Consider the following 15,466-nt stretch of genomic DNA (forward strand, 5'->3'; position numbering starts at 1 on the left):
CACCAGGAGCAAACGTACATCCTGGGCTTCACAGCCACGTGCGCCAGTCAATACCCGCTTTGCGTAAATCAGTGTGAGCTGGGTTTCCTGAGCCCTGAGCACGGCCTGGTGCCCCGGACAGCCTCAGTCTGCGGCAGTGTCTGCGCTGGGGTCTCCCCGCTCGGGCACTAAGCCCCTTCCCTCCGTCCTGCCCGAGGCTCGTTTTGTTCAGGCGGCACTGTTCCGGGCCTCAGAGGGTAAATCAGTATCGACCGAAGCCCAGCACGGCCGGCCACCCCTCTGCCTCTTGCCAGGGAGGGATTGGCTTCAGGGTAGACGCATGACCCTGCTGTCTGGTTTTGAATTTTACTTATTTATTGTCTCATGATAGATCTTTATCTCATCGTTTCTGCGGGTCATGTCTGGGCACCGACTAGCCAGGTCAGATGTTTCGTCAGGTGGAAATCAAAATGTCAGCCGAGCTGCCAACACACCCCTTGGAGGCTCCCCTGCCCAGCTGCCCAGCTACTGGCAGGATCAGTGCTCATATGACCCAGTTTTGGTCAATGAGGTCAAATCAATCTGCTGAGAACTCCCGGGAGAGATCTCGAACTGATCAAAGAGTAATGCCAGATGAGGAGACCCTCCCACCCCTGCCCTCTCTTCCTGTGCATTGCCGCACGAGGGTGAGGTGCCCAGAGCGGCTGCAGCCACCTCGCCAACATGAGGAGAGGCTTTGCAGAATTGCAGAGGAAAAAAGGAACTACTTCGGGATTTTGGTGGCATTACCACTGAAAAAGTAACTGCAAAATCACATATCTAGACTTCTTGTAAAGTTGGACAATGCATGTTTCTGTCACTTAAGCCACTCTTTGTTGGGTGTCATTACTGGCCACCACAAGCATTCTCGATGGATATTGGAAAATCTAAGTGATGTAGCATTTAATTCCTCAATCGAAAGAAGCACATGAGGCTAAGAACATCAGCTCCTTTATTATTATTATCATTATTATTATCACTTACTATTAATTTTTCCTAAAGAACTGCACAATCCAAATAACAATGACACACGCGTCCCACCCACAGACACACAGTGCCACGATCCTGCCTGCCAGGCTGCCTGGCCTTTGCTTGGTTCCTGGTGGAGCTGTCCCGAGACAGCCCCCTCTGTAAGACCCCTAGGAGGGCATGAGGGACACAAGAAAGGGGGGACATTAGCCAGAAGGTAAACTGAGGGGCTTCCAGAGTCCTCAGGGATGGTCAGCTTGGGAACATGCTAGCATCACTTGGGCACAGGGCAGAAGGCACTCTTTATTTTCATGTGAATCTTGGATAAACCCCCTCGGGGGAGGTGAGACCTGTCTGTCACCCTTTGCAGGCCATGGCTGCAGAAACAGTGAGGTGAGCCCATGGGCACCGTGGGCCCACCAGGGGGCAGGCACGAACATCGGGAGCCCAGAAGAGGAATCTGGGTGATGCGAGGTCCCCGGAGAAGAGCAACCCTTCCATCAGTTGCAAGATAAGATACAGCGTGAAATAGTATGTCCTCTTTTATAAGCTTTGCGACTATCGAGTGGACAACATTTTTTACCAAGACAGAAAAGGTAGAGAAAGAAAAACTCCCAGCATAAAGGCCTAACGCAACCGAGCACGACTGGCCAACGGCACCCTCTGGTGTAAAGACCTACTACACTACCTAGGGACTGGCCGAGTTACCCTGACCCCCAACTTTTTAGCCACACCACGTCTATGAGTTCAGCTAAAGCAATGCATAATGTACCCTGGAATCAGACAAGCCCGGAGGGTTGTGGGGGGTGGGGGGCAGGGACAAGGGTGGGCCGAGACCGTGGTCTCAAGTGCAGGTGACCTCCTGGCTGTCTTGGGGAAGCTCGTTGTTGAAGCTGCTTTCTCCAAATGGTGAGTAAGGGGGCACCTGGGGGGCTTCGATGATCAGCAGACCCTCTGGGGAGAGCGAGGCAAATACTGTCGCAGGGTCCACCTCCGCAGGAAGCCTAGGAGAAGCACAAGAGATTATTCATTTCTTATTTCCATACTGCTTGAACATTCTTTTATTTCTTTGAGAGAAAATATTTTTTATACATTTGGGGTTTTTTTAAAGATTTTATTTATTTTTTTGAGAGGGGAAGGGAGGGAGATAAACATCAGTGTGTGGTTGCCTCTTGTGCGCCCCTCACTGGGGACCTGGCCCACAACCCAGACATGTGCCCTGACTGGGAATTGAACCAGCGACTCTTTGGTTTGTAGTCTGGCGCTCAATCCACTGAGCCACACCAGCCAGGGCTGAACGAAAATATTTTTGGTAAGAGCTTAGGCTTTGGGTGCATCCAGTGCCGGGTATGATCCTGGGAAGGTCTCTCAACGGCTCTGAGCTTGTTCCCTCTTCTGCAAAGTGGATATCATAATACTAAACTTGCACAGCATGTGACGCTTTAGAGCCCTCTGCAAGGAATCCAAACACGCTCTGCAAATGGGCATGTGCCGCCCCAGCAGTAGCATACAGGGGAGCGGTGGCCCGCGGGTCTGACCCCAGGTTGAGGTCCCCACTTAGCCCTCACAGTTGACCAGCTGCCGGCAGAAATGGCCACCACGGCCTCCCCTTTATAGAGCCTAAGCAAGGCGTGACTCATGGCAGGTGACGCATTTTCACTGGCCGTGTGCATGGCTGGTGGAATTCACGGTGACACGGGCGAGTCGGCGGTTTAAGGGGACCAGGCTGGCTGCATGGCTGGGCTTCAGATGCCAACGTGCTCCCTGAGGCTTAGCACTGGCCGCGATTTGGGGCGCATCTGAAGCATTTTGCACAGGTGACGATTGTTCCCAGAGCACATGTGAGGGCATCGCTCGCCTTCTTCGAGCTTCGCCGCGGGCCAGGAGTGGTTCGTAGGCAGGAACTGATGTGCTGGTTGTGCAGCCCATTTAACAGAGACTTGGGGAAGCTGAATGGCAGCTCCGTGAGGGAGCGAGCGAGTGCCAGAGACGGGGTGTCTGAACCCAACTCCGGCTCCTGTTCTGAGGCTGTTTTCATGATTTGGGAGCTGTTTGGGGCGAATGAAGCTACTTGGGACATCGTTTCTCCAACAAACTATCGGAATTGTGGGAACAGCTCCTTGGGACGCCATTATCCATAGAAATAACGACAAGGAGGACCTCTGAGCATTCTCTGCGTGCCAGGCGCTTCACCGGAATCAGCTCCGTTAGTTGTTAACAATAATCCCACCAGGCGAGTTCTGTTTGTGCCCCCCATGGACAGACGGGGAGATCGGGGTCAGAGAGGTGACGCGCTTGGCCAAGGCCACACAGCCGATCGGCAGCAGAGGGGAATGGCGTCGGAATCCTGGTCTCTGAGCTCAGAGCAGCTGTGGTGCTCTGCTGCCTCCCTGGCGTCAGACTTTTTTTTTAAAAGGACCATGGTCGGGGTAGGGGGAAGAGGAAACTAGATGGTTCAATCACCATAGAGCTCCCTGGCCTAGGGGGCCCTGCCTGTCATGAGAGCAAGGCTACAGGTCTGGGTTAGAGAACGGGGAGTGAGGGGAGTCCATCCGTGGTCACGGGCAGGGCCCTTCCTGGAGGGGAGGGGAGCGCTTTGCCGTGAACAGCAATCTGGAGCCCCCGACCCCCGAGCTGCCTCTGCCCCGGAGACGCCTGCAGAACTGGAGCCACGGACATTCACGAGGGGCCTGCTGGGAAGGAGGGAGGAGAAAGAGGGATCTTGGGCACCTGCCAAGTGGAGCTGCTGCTACGGCCCAGACAAGGCCAAGTGTTCGGTCCGCCCCCTGGCTGTTGGGGGTGGGCCAACTCTTTAACCGTTTGCATGCCAACCCAATGGACACCTGGTGCCGCGTGACTGGGTAGCCGTGGTCCAGAGTGCGGGCATCACAGGCAGGCAGCCCCGAGTGCAGATTCCAGCCCTTTCTGTTCGCGTGGCCTTAAGCTAGTGTTCTCACCTCCCTGAGCCTACTTCCTGCTGCGGGACGGGGGTCGAAAGAGTATCTGCCTCTTAGGGACAGATATCTCTGATAATTACGTGCCTGCCGTACCGGAAGTGCTGGATGGTAACCGGCAGTGCCTGCTTGTCGTTGCAGCCGTGGGCCCTGCAGGTGCGCCGCTGGGCAGCTGTGAATATTTTAGCACGACCGGCGGTATCGTTGAACTAGAGAATGTCAGAGCCTGAAAGAAGCTTCTTGAATGTCCAGGACAACACTGTCACTTCTCACATGGAAAGACTGAGGCCCAGAGCGGGGAACAGACTTGGTGAAGGTCTTTGACCAGGTTGACCTGGGCTGGAGGTTTTGATGAGGTGGACTCCCATGGACCAAGCCCTGAGTCTGTACCCGGTGCTAAATGCTTCACACACGTCCTATTGTCCCCCGGCAGGCCCGCCCACCAGGAAACACAGGCGCAGAAGCTCTGTTCCCTGCAGCCAGGGCTCCCAGCACCCGGGTGAGATGGAAATATTAACAACAGGCAGCTGGACACCGACCCAGCAGAACAAAGGGATTCATGCCACCGTGATGGAGGAGGGCCCTGGGGACCCTTCAGTTTCTGGGCTGTGGGGAGCTTTGGAGGGTCCGGGACCCGTGGGGCTGGCTGGCTGGCTGGCTAAGGAGGTAAGGAGGGCCCTCGGGGCAAAGGCTCGTCCAACATTGTAACAACCAGCCCGGCTCAGCCACCGGGCCCCAGCAGAACAGCAGCCTCCCCTCACGCAGCTTTGCGCATTTCTATCTGGCCCAGTAGCTCCCGGCAAGCTGTTTTGCCGGAGGCCTCAGAGATGGCGACATCCACGAAAATGACCTTCTTTGCAAAATGATTAATCCGCTGACTTCTTTCCGGCTCAGGCCCTTTCACGGCCCCGCCTTGCCTGTGACTCCATCAGGAGACCTTAGCTGAGCCCTTGAAAGAAACATCAGCTCCCTCCCTCTCCTTTTGCTCTTTCATCCCCCCTAGCAAGCAACGTCTGATCTTGGGCATGGCAGGCGAGCCAGTGCAAAGAGAAACGGTTTAGCGCTTGCCTTATCGGGAAGCGTCCACAGCTTCCAGGAACCCAGAGGCAGCGGCTGGGTCAGGCACGGACAGAATCCTGACGCCTGGAGAATCCACCTGACGCAATCCACCCAGACTCTGGATTCGGGCTGTCCTTGTCAGGGCAGGGGGGTGGGGTTACAAGTCAATAACTGCGACAATAATAGTAATAACAAGCCGCCATTTGTGAGGTGCTGCTCTGGGTGGATCCCTGAGCCTCGATCTCATTTTCAATCGGCGCTGCGTCCACAGGGCTGGACCGACTGTCCATCCCCTGTTACTGACGAGGAAAGCGCATCCCTGGTCCAAGAATGGGCACTGAGCCCAGAGTTCCGGGGTCAGTTTGGGGCTCTTCTAAATTCTAACTTCAAGGGCCTTGGGGAAGTCCTTCCACCTGTGGGAGACTCAGTTTCCTCACAGTACAGGGAGGGTAATGTCTCTTCTTCAAACCAAGGTTACATTTGGCCTCTGCAAACAAAAACCAGGTGTAACCGTGACTGGACAAAGGGACAAAGGCTTTGGGGCCAGAAGCACAGGTGGCGGATGATGCTGAGTGGGGAAAAGGTGGGCCCGTGAAGCATCAGCCCCTCACTGCCTCTTCCCCCGATACAGGCATCGCCAGCGGGGCCTCTGTGGGGCCCGGCCTCTGGGCTCAGCCTGGGGGTCCGCTGCAGCTCACAGCATTCCTTTGCTGCGACGTCTTTCCCCTTTTCAGGGTGAGGGTTCAATTCCCCGGACCGGAGTAGGGGGTGACTCACAGGAGAGACACCCAAGAGGGGACAGACCCCAGATCTCAGGTCCCAGGCCCCTCCCTGCCCTGCACCCCCCAACCCGGAAATCCGCGGGTCACTTACTGGATTTTCTTTGTGAAGTTCTTGGACACGATGCCACCTTCTTGCTGCTTCTCTTCGTGTTTGCCTGGAGGACAGAGGAAGGCCATGTGTCAGGACGTGGTCCCCGCCGGGACTCCCACTGCCGAGGACTCAGGCTGGCATCGAAACTGGGCCGTGTCCCCGACTCGTTGAGAGGCTCGGGGCTTGGTCTAGAGACTCCAGCTGTGTGAGCCGCAGGGCCCTCCCCTGAGCCCACCTCCCAGGCTGTTGCGAAGCTCACATAAGACCATGGACAGGACAGGACAGGACAGGAGGCCCTGACTGCAGCTGGTAGATGCGTTGGTCTTAGGAAATCACAGAAACTGGACCACGTGTTTCATCGGTATCTTTTAAGTCTTGAATGTGGTACCACTCACTCCCCTAATCAGTCTGCAGAACCCTGAGGCTCACATCCCAGATTGGGTGGCACCCGATGGCCTCACCCCTCACTGGGCCCTTCCCCAGCTCCGGGGATGTGTCTCTCTCCCTCAGTGACCAGTGTGGAAACTGAGGCCCAGTGCTGGGTCCAAGGTCACCACCCGTTGGGTGCGTGGCAGCCCTGGGCTCTGAACCAGCTCTCTCTGCATCTGGGCTAAGTGCTGGGTCTGATGCCTCTCTGTCCGTCCCAGCTTCCAAGGAGTTCTCTGAGAGTCGGAGTACCTGCACCAGGTACTGAGAGAATCTCCTGGAAACAACACTTCCGTCTGCGGACAGACACCGCCCCGGCCTCTCCAGAGGGGCCTGTCCTTGAGAAAGGCACCCATGTGTGAAGTTCCGCCTGCCCAGCCTCCCACAGGGTGCAGGGTGGGGGTCTTTTCTTTTCTTTTCTATCCTTAGGAAGGAAAAGGATGAAGTTACAGGAAGCCTGGGCCACAAATGGCTATAATGTTCCAATTTATATAAGAAATTCTGAGCCTCTTGGTCCTTCCTCATTCTTATTTTTTTAAATGAAGGGAGAGTCTCTAATTTCTCTCTGAGCAAAGAGTTAGTGCCCAGTGAAGCCATTCACCTCATTTGTGGGCCCACGTGCCGGGGTCAGGGACCCTCGTGTACACAGGGACCCCTTCTGAGGGGCTTAGGAATGGACTGTAAATGGCCTCGAGGGACATAGTGTTTTGCCTTGGAGCAGATTCTGAACAACTGACAATTTAAAGGTGATTACATTATTAACTGCTTTTTCATGATTTCTTCCTATCCCTTTTTTAATTTCTTTTTCCTGGTTACAAGATAATGCATGTGTATACAGAAAATGTAGAAAATAAAGAAAAAAAATCAGTTCAAACCACCCAGACTCCCACCGCCGTGAGAAAACCACTGACACTTTGGCATCTGTTCCAGACTTTTCTTTCTGTTACTTAGAAATGCATAAATGTTACATAGTATAGATGTGTCGTATATTTTATCAAATGAGGTCAACCTATACAATGCACCTGTTTTTATGTCTTGCTAGCACATTAGTGTCATTTTTCTGTATCACAGCAAATGTCCCTCAACGTGATTTTTAAGGGTGGCATGGCGTTCCCTGCGGGGACACACAAGGTCACGATGTCACCAGTGCCCAGCTTTCGGGCGCTGAGACAGTTCCTGGCATTGGAAACAATCTCACGGCACTGAACATTCTTGTAGCTAGATCTTCACCCCCCAGACCAGCGGCTTCTTCAGCATAAATTCCGAGTTCTAGAATTTCTAAGTTTTCATCTGCACTGCTACGTCACCCCCAGGAAAGGCTACCTCCCTGTCTCTGCCACCGGCTGGGCGGAAAGGGGCACGTTTACAGGAAGTCGTTCTGAAGCTGCAGGGTTGGGCTGGCCAGAACATGCTATTCTGCGAATGTGCTGATGGCCTGAGAGTTTATTCCGGCCTGCCAAGTCATGCCCACCAACTGTCCAGCGCCCAGGCAGGTGGCCAGAGGCACACAGTCTGTCCCCTGGTACCGTCCCCAAAGCCTGGGCCTCGGGAGGCCTGCCTCCCCTGGGGACGGGCCAGTGCCTCTGACTCAGTGCTTTTGCACACTTGGTGTCCTGGGGGCAGCAAAGGAGGAGGGCGAGGAGGACAAGAATAATAATAATAGCAAACTCATAAGCACATTTTGGTGTCAGCTGCTACACTAGGCAACTCATTTATATCACAATAATCTTAGAGAGCAAGCATGTTTATTACTGCTAGTTTGTGGACAGGGAACAGAAGTTCAGAGAGGTTAAGCGACATGCCCAAGGTCACACAGCGTGGAAGAGCTGGAGCCAAGGTTCGAAGGCAGGTGGGTGGGCTCCAGAGCTGCGTCCCTGCTCTGACATCTGCTGACATATCGCTGCTTTCCTCCCAGCAGCCTCTGTTTATTGTTCTCTGAAGTGGGGGTGACAACAACACCCTAATTATTGGGTTGCCATGAGGAGCGAATGAGAGTGAGTCACAGAATCGCTTTGCAGGCTGCGTGAAGGTAAGTGCCTGTGGTCTGTTTTGATGTTTGGGGGCAGGACTGCCCCTCAGAAGATACCCCTCCCTGCCTGCGCCCTGAAAGTAAGGTATTGGGGTTCAAGGAGAGGCCCTCTGAGCAGGGCCAGCTCCTGGATTTCCATGGGGCGGGGTGTGGGGAGGGGGTCGCTCTGGCTGAAAGAAGGTGGTAGGAGTTGCATCGTGAAGCTTAATTTGCATGTCATTTGAATATCTATTAGGGGCTGTTGAAGGATGGTGAGTGATTTTTTTAGATTTTATTTATTTATTTTTTAGAGAGGGAAAGGAGGGAGAAAGAGAGAGAGAGAAACATCAATGTGCGGTTGCTGGGGGTCATGGTCTGCAACCCAGGCATGTGCCCTGACTGGGAATTGAACCTGCGATGCTTTGGTTCACAGCCCGCGCTCAAGGATAGTGAGTGATTTTTAATCTCCTATTTTGCTCTCCTGTTTATATTTTCTATGTGGAACTATTTGGTTTTTGTAAACAGAGAAAAATAACTATTATGATTAACAATGGGGAGAGAGAGAGGGAGAGGGGGAGAGAGAGAGAGAGGGAAGTCATCTGAAGGCCAGGAAGCTGGGGGCCCCGGCAGCCGCCCGTCATCTCTGAACAAGCCTCGGGGAGGGCCGTGGGTGCCAGCGTTTCGGGGAAGTCGCCAGCCCGGCGAAGGGAAGAAGGTGCTGTCACCAGGGCTGGCAGAGGCCCTGGGATTAATGTCAGAGCCGGGCCTGGGAGAAGGGGCCAGCCGAAGGTCTCGGGGCTTTCCAGCCCCTGCCTGGGCCAGGGCCTGGCCCAGTGGCCCAGGGAGGGGACGTTTCTTGGCTGATGGGGGCAGGGAGGGGGTGGGAGCGTGTGAGGCGTGATGGAAGTCTCCTGGTTCAGCATCCTCCAAACACCCCCCGGCCCTGGACACTTGTGTGCGCTCAGATAAGCCCGGCCGTGGCTCAGCGAGCCCGAGGCTCCGTGAGCAAGCTCAGGCTCGGGTGAGGAGACCCGGCTTTCATTTGGTTTCACATGGCACCTTCTAGAGTGCTGGACCCCCTCCTCCACCCATGTCTCAGAGGCCTGTGACATCTTAAAGCCCACAGTTTGGCCAATCCCCATCCAGTCCACCCGCTCCCGGGCCCAGTGGTAGAGCCAAGGGCGGGCGGTGGGAGGTGGGGTTTGCCGAGGGCCACGCAGTCCGAAGCAGGTCCAGCTGCCCTGACTGGGGCTGTCTCCACAGGCCCAGCTTTGCATTTCAGACCTTGCTGTGGGGAAGCGGGTGATCTCAGGTGAGCTACACTCCCTGGGCCTCAGTTTGCTCACCTGTAGAATGGGTGTAACCACTCTGCCCGCATTTCCTTAGAATTCCACGGGCAGAACCAGCCAGCCAACTGCGTAGGTATTGAGCACGGTGCCCGCACGGGTGCTTGGGGGAGACCAGGCCTGTCCTTGTGTGGGGCAGGGTCGGGGGCTGGCCCTGACTTCTGACTTCCCTCGGAAGTTGCTTTTCCATGGAGCCCCTGATGCCGATCAGATCTGTGAAACCTCTTTTATGAGAGTCTCTGCACGCACTCCCCGGGGACCTGGAGTCTGTCAAGCCAAGGGTGCTAAGTGCACGCGTGCAAGAATTTTACAACCCCAAAAGGCTCTGGCTCATTGTTTTGTCCCATTTATCTGTCTGTGTCTCATTTAGGTTCCTCGGTGACACCCATTGTACAGATGTGGAAGCTGAGGCTCCGTAACTCATTCAAAGCCCCTGGATTAGTAAGGCGCTTAGCGGGGGTCTCAGCTTGGAGCTGCCAGCCCCACTTGTTAAGAAGCTCATAGAATGGGGGATGGGGGGCAAAGCCCCCCAGGCTGGACAGAGGTCTCCTGGAAGGGCCTCAAGGTGTGGGGCAGCCCCCAACCTGGAATGGAAAACTCTGGAACCGTAACTGACACAGAGAGAGCAGTCGTAACTGACACCTGCTTGCGGACGGCCAGGCAGGCACTGTCCTCAGCTCCGCTTCACAGATACCCTGCGTGCATTCTGTACGGCCCGCGCACATTTAGTCTCCCCTCCGGCCTTACGGGAGAGGTGTCACTGTGGTCCCCCCTCTGCAGATGTGGAAACTGAGGCTCAGAGCAGTGGAAAGTCCCTCCTGTGTATATCCATCCAGAGCGTGAAGAGCGGAGCCAGGATTTGAACCCAGGTCTCCAAGACCATCTGCCATTTATGATGTATCGGGGTCTCACTGTGTGGCCCGCATTTTAACCACAGCATCAGCTTCAATAACAACGCTGACCCGCTGTGCTTCAGGTCCTATATACACGCGGCCCACGCCTCTCCTCATTTAATACAATAATCCTTATGCCGTGTAGCCCTTTGGACCCCAATTTCCAGATGAGGCAACAGAGCAGAGCGAAGTTCAAACATTTGCCCATCAGCAGGGGGGCCCCAGCCTGTCTCCTGGCCCACCACACCCACCAGAACCTCTGAGGCTTACAATGCCATTGGCTAGGCTTTGAAACTCCCCCGAACGCCTCCCTGCCAGCGCTTGTCCCTGCCCAGCCTGCCTCCACAACGGCTTTTATTGATTTTCTGGCCGGCAGAGCCTGCTGGGGAACAGCTCTTTGTAATGGCCCTTTAATCGGGAGGGAAGCGAAAGAAAGCTTCTCCTAACAGGGCCCAAGACTCCAGCCTCCTCTCTCCTGTCTCCCAGAGCACTCCCTCCCAGGCTGGGACCTGTGGTGGTGACCAGGGCCTTGCGCCTGGAGCGGTGGGCAGGCCCAGACTCGTCCTGCTGCTGACTCACAGCGTGACCTTGGGCGAATCCCGCCAGGGTCTGAGTCTCAGCTGCGAAATGGGACTAGACCCCTCTGCTTTTCAGGGTTACTGGGGAGAAGGAGTAGAAGCATGTACGCCCAGTCCTTTGCACCTAGTAGGTGCTTAAATGACCAATTCCCAGACAGCCTGGATCTGACTCTTTGGTGGCCTTGGGAGAGTTACCTTCATCTCCCTGTGCCTCAGTTTCCTCGACCAGCAGGACCCAGGTCCTCTGGTGGCATTCACCGAGATGCTACCGATAAGGTGCTTAGTGTGGCGTCAGCAGGCACTAAGCGCTCAGCCCAGGTTACCAATGGGCAACGTTAAAGTGACTAGGAAGCCTCGGTTTCTTGTCTGGGACGAGGGGAGCGTTCCCCTCGAAACGTTGGCAGTTGGTTAGTACCACTGCCAACACTCAGCGTTAAACACGCCCTTCCGGACTATGTTGTGAGGCTGGGGTGCAAGGAACCCCACTTCTTGTTTGTCTCTGTATCCCTTCCATGTCTGTTTCACTTCTTCTGTGTATGAAATCCTCTGTCGAAATACCCGACTTGGCTTCCGTTTTCCTGCCTGTTCTCTGAGTGACACAGTGCCCCGAGGCCCCGGCCCCCGCGGCTGGGCCAGGTGGAGGGGTCTCCTGGGTGCCAGGAGGGGACAGTTCTTCCCTGGAGATAATCTCCGTGGGCCGCATTCCTCAGCCCTGAAGTCACCTGGGTCGTGCTGTCACAGCTTCCCCTCTAAGGAGAGTGCTCCTGGCTATTCCCAGGGCTGGGGCCCCCCACCCCTACCCCTTCTCTCTCCCTCTGGGCCCCCACTCACCAGACACCTCCACGTATCTGTCCTTGGTCTTCACCATCAGCTCCTCCGGCTTGAAGCTGTGCACGTTGACGCACACTTTCCAGGGCTCCCCGGGGAAGGGTGGGGGGCTCCTGCTGTCAGCAGGTACCCCAAACCTGGACGTGGCGGTCGGCACCCGGGGCATTGCGCCGGGCCTCAGGGAGCCTGGCCAGGCCGAGGAGAGTCGAGGCAGGGCCCAGTCGGGCCAAGAGGCCGTCAAGTCGTCGGGGAAAGGGTCCATGCCGAAGCCGTCATCCAGCAGGCTGCGGGAGGAGAGGGGCGCGTCCCGAAAGGGGTCCCGGCGCAGGCGGCTGGGGTAGTGGCAGGAGAAGGGCAGCTGGCCGTCAGCCATGGCAGCCGCGGAGCCGGAGCGCGCACGGAGGCTCGGAGAGAGGGGGCCACCTGGCCGAGCTCACACCGCAAGGTGAGGTGGGCGGGCTGGTCTTCCAAGCTTCAAAAATATCTGAACCATTCACGGCCAAGGTTGGAGGGGTGCACCAGACCGGGATCCAGGCCCCCGAAGACGCTCCAGCCACCGGAGGCGACCCCTGGCCGGTCCTTCAGAACCCCAGAGAGCCCCTGTCCACGCTGCCTCACCAGCGCTCCGCCAGCCACCGTCTTCCCAGGCGGTCCAGGCTCGCAGCCAGGGCCGCTGAAGTCTAGAGTGGAGCCAGGAGCTTAATAACCCCCGGGGACGCGGGCCTAGAAACTTCTCCTGGCTTCTGGGCTGGGAACCGCATATATACTGCCGCTAGGGGCTGGGGGCGGGTTTTGCGAGCGCCTCCTGTCACAGGAGTATTCGGAGGTGGTGAACCAGCCCCGGAGAATCTGTGTGGGACCAGCGGGGCTCCCCTGGGGCTGGGAGGGGCCTCGGCGTCCGGCTCCGCCAGGCTCCGGGGCGGTCTCCGCCCCCCGCCCCGCCCCGCCCTCCCTCTCTCTGCCCCAGGGCCCCGCCCTCCGGAGCCGGGCGCTTTAGACCTGGCTATTAATAACCCTCGGCCTGGCTGAAGGCTCAGGTCACCCTCTGCAAATACTTTCCGCAGAGTGGGCTGCATCCTGCCGCCCCCCCTGGGGACCTGCAGAGGGAAGGAGAGATCCGGGAGCCCGGTGGCTTTGAAGGCAGATGGCCCTGGGTGGCAGTCCCCTCTACAAGTCCGCAGTTTCCCTCGGTGTCTGCTGGGGGGCGGTCACGTTAGTCCCACGCATCTCTGAGCTGCCTGTCGGTTCTCCCACCTGTAAAGTGGACCTCACAGCAGCCTGCTCGTGGAGGCGACACTCCCCACGCACTTCGCCGACTTGGCACTCCCGCATCTTCCACGCCGAGTTCTCCATTGCCCAGCGCTCGCCGTGTGCCAGGGCCGTTCTAAGTGCTTCACAAATAGGAATCCGCCCCACCATCCCTCTTTCCAGATGAGGAAACTGCCGTGCGACGTGGTGACGAAGGGCAGCTTCTATCATGATGATGCCTGTGAATCGTGAAACTGAGCAACAGGTGCTGGACCCGCGGGGGGGGTGGGGGGGGGCAAGGCTCCTCGAGGCGGGGGTTCCAGTATTGGATCGGTCCCCAACAGGTGGTGGGCCATCTGAGGCATGCCATTCTCCCTCCGTGGGCTCCTGGGTCTCGGCCCTGCCTCCCTCGTGGGGTGGGGTGGGGGTGCTAAGGAATTCAGTGAGTCATCCGCTGAGAAATCATTTTGATGGTAGAGCAGTGCTTGCGTGAGGCAGTTTGCTAAAAATAATAACACGGGGAACAGCATCAGCCCCATCCTTTCCTGCCACCTCCCCGTGTGCCTGCCTGTGGGCCACTGCGGGGAGCAGCTGCAGACAGTAATCCCTTAGGCTCTCACCACAGCACGGGGGTGTGCCCCCCACCCAGCCCCTGTTTTGCAGGCGAGGAAACGGAGGCGCAGAGTTTGGCCCGTGCATGCAGCTGTGGGGCGGCAGGCCTGGGAGGGGACGGGGTTGTTCTGCATCCCTGGTCCTTGCTCAGCTGAGTGACCCAGGCCCCCAGCCGCCTGGCCTTCCAGGTGAGAGAGGGAGACGGAGCCCCCCCCCCCCCCGCCCCGCCAGCCCTCCACCACCACAATAGCTCAGTGACTGGGTCCCCACTTGACTCAGGGTGAGATCACCAGGCTAGAAGCTCCAGGCTGACGTCACAGCTGGGCAGAGGAGCCTCCGCAGCTCTCTCTGCAATTGGCGCCCGCGCGAGGCCGGCTGCGTGTGGAGACAGGAGGGGAGGGCGGCTGGGTGCGCCCCAGGGGAAAGCTGGCCTGCCCGGGGCCTGGGCTGGGGCCGCGGTGGGTTTGCCTGTGGATCTGAGGGAGTGGTGTTGTTTTTGCTGGGACTGTGTTTCTTTAAGGGCAAATCTTCAGGTGGGATTACTTGGGAAGACCCCCCCTTCCTCTCCAGGCCTCCCTTCCACAGCCCCTCGGAGCCTGGGGAGGAAGGGGGGACACACCCTCTGTGGCCGGATCCTTCTTGTTTCGAGGACACTTCAGCGCCCAGGCCCTGGGCAGGGGAGGCAGGGCGCGCAGCCCGAGAACAGGCATGTGCATCGCCAGCATTTGTCCGGCACTTTCCAGGTGCCAGGTTCCACTCTGAGCACTTTGTTCATGTGTGTTAGCTCACCTCACCCTCCCACGACCCTACAAGGAAGGGACTGTCATCACCCGCATTTTGCAGATGAGAAGACCAAGGCACAGTGTGACGATGAGACTTGCCTGTGCATACACCGTGTTTTGCTGTGTATATCGCACACTTTTTGCCACATTTTTCAGTGAAAAACAAGGATGCGCATTGTACGTGGTAGTACTGCTTCCGTATCAATGTAAATGGTTCTATATGAAACGTGGGTGCACGTTATACACGGCAGAATATGTCATCTCTCTGAAGTGGCAGAGCTGGGATTTGAACCTGGGCCGTCTGGCTCTTGACCGCTCGGTGGTGCCGCGTCTTAGAGTCGTGGTCACACGTTCCCTGAGCACAGACTGTGTACCAGGTCCGATGCTCAGCACGTTTGTTCATGACCCACTGGACTCTCATGGTTCAGAGGGGTAACGCCACCTACCCAGGACCGCACAGCTGGCTGAGGATCGGCGCCTGAGCCAGTGGGACTGGGCAGCCCATGGCCGCAACCAGAACGGGACTGTGTTGCCCGGGTCTTGCCCCGTGAGCCGCCCCCGCACCTGCTGTCCCCTGCCGCACTGGACACTGGCTGCATTGCAGGGACAGGCCCAGCCACCCACAAAGGAGCCAGCTGTCACGGGAGGAGACAGTCAATAACCCCCTGGGCCCTCACCAGGTGGGAGCACGGGGCCAGGCCCGGGAAAGGCCGGCGAGGGCAGCCAGCCTCCCACCCGTTCTCCTAGGCAGGGAAAGACCCTGGGGAGGGTGTGGGGGCACGTTAGACCCCAGGCCCTGGAACGGGGGTCCTCTTGGCTGTCACCCTGTGGGGGCTTTCACACGAGAAGGACCACAGTTAATCCTCAGACAG

The 15,466-nt window shown here is 57.2% G+C and overlaps 1 protein-coding gene across 1 annotated transcript; it reads right to left on the reverse strand.

Moving 5' to 3' along the window:
• Positions 1-953: 953 nt before the first annotated feature.
• Positions 954-12,721, reverse strand: HSPB8 (heat shock protein family B (small) member 8). Its single transcript, XM_045843482.1, has 3 exons — positions 11,956-12,721; positions 5,874-5,937; positions 954-1,991 (listed from the first exon to the last, which is right to left on the reverse strand). The coding sequence occupies exons 1-3, from the start codon at positions 12,323-12,325 to the stop codon at positions 1,832-1,834; spliced, it is 594 nt and encodes a 197-aa protein (XP_045699438.1). The 5' UTR covers positions 12,326-12,721; the 3' UTR covers positions 954-1,831.
• Between the last annotated feature and the right edge of the window lie 2,745 nt (positions 12,722-15,466).

The sequence above is a fragment of the Phyllostomus hastatus genome, unplaced genomic scaffold, assembly GCF_019186645.2.
Source record: "Phyllostomus hastatus isolate PE091 unplaced genomic scaffold, TTU_PhHast_1.1 phas_contig_1162, whole genome shotgun sequence".
NCBI classification, from domain to species: domain Eukaryota; kingdom Metazoa; phylum Chordata; class Mammalia; order Chiroptera; family Phyllostomidae; genus Phyllostomus; species Phyllostomus hastatus.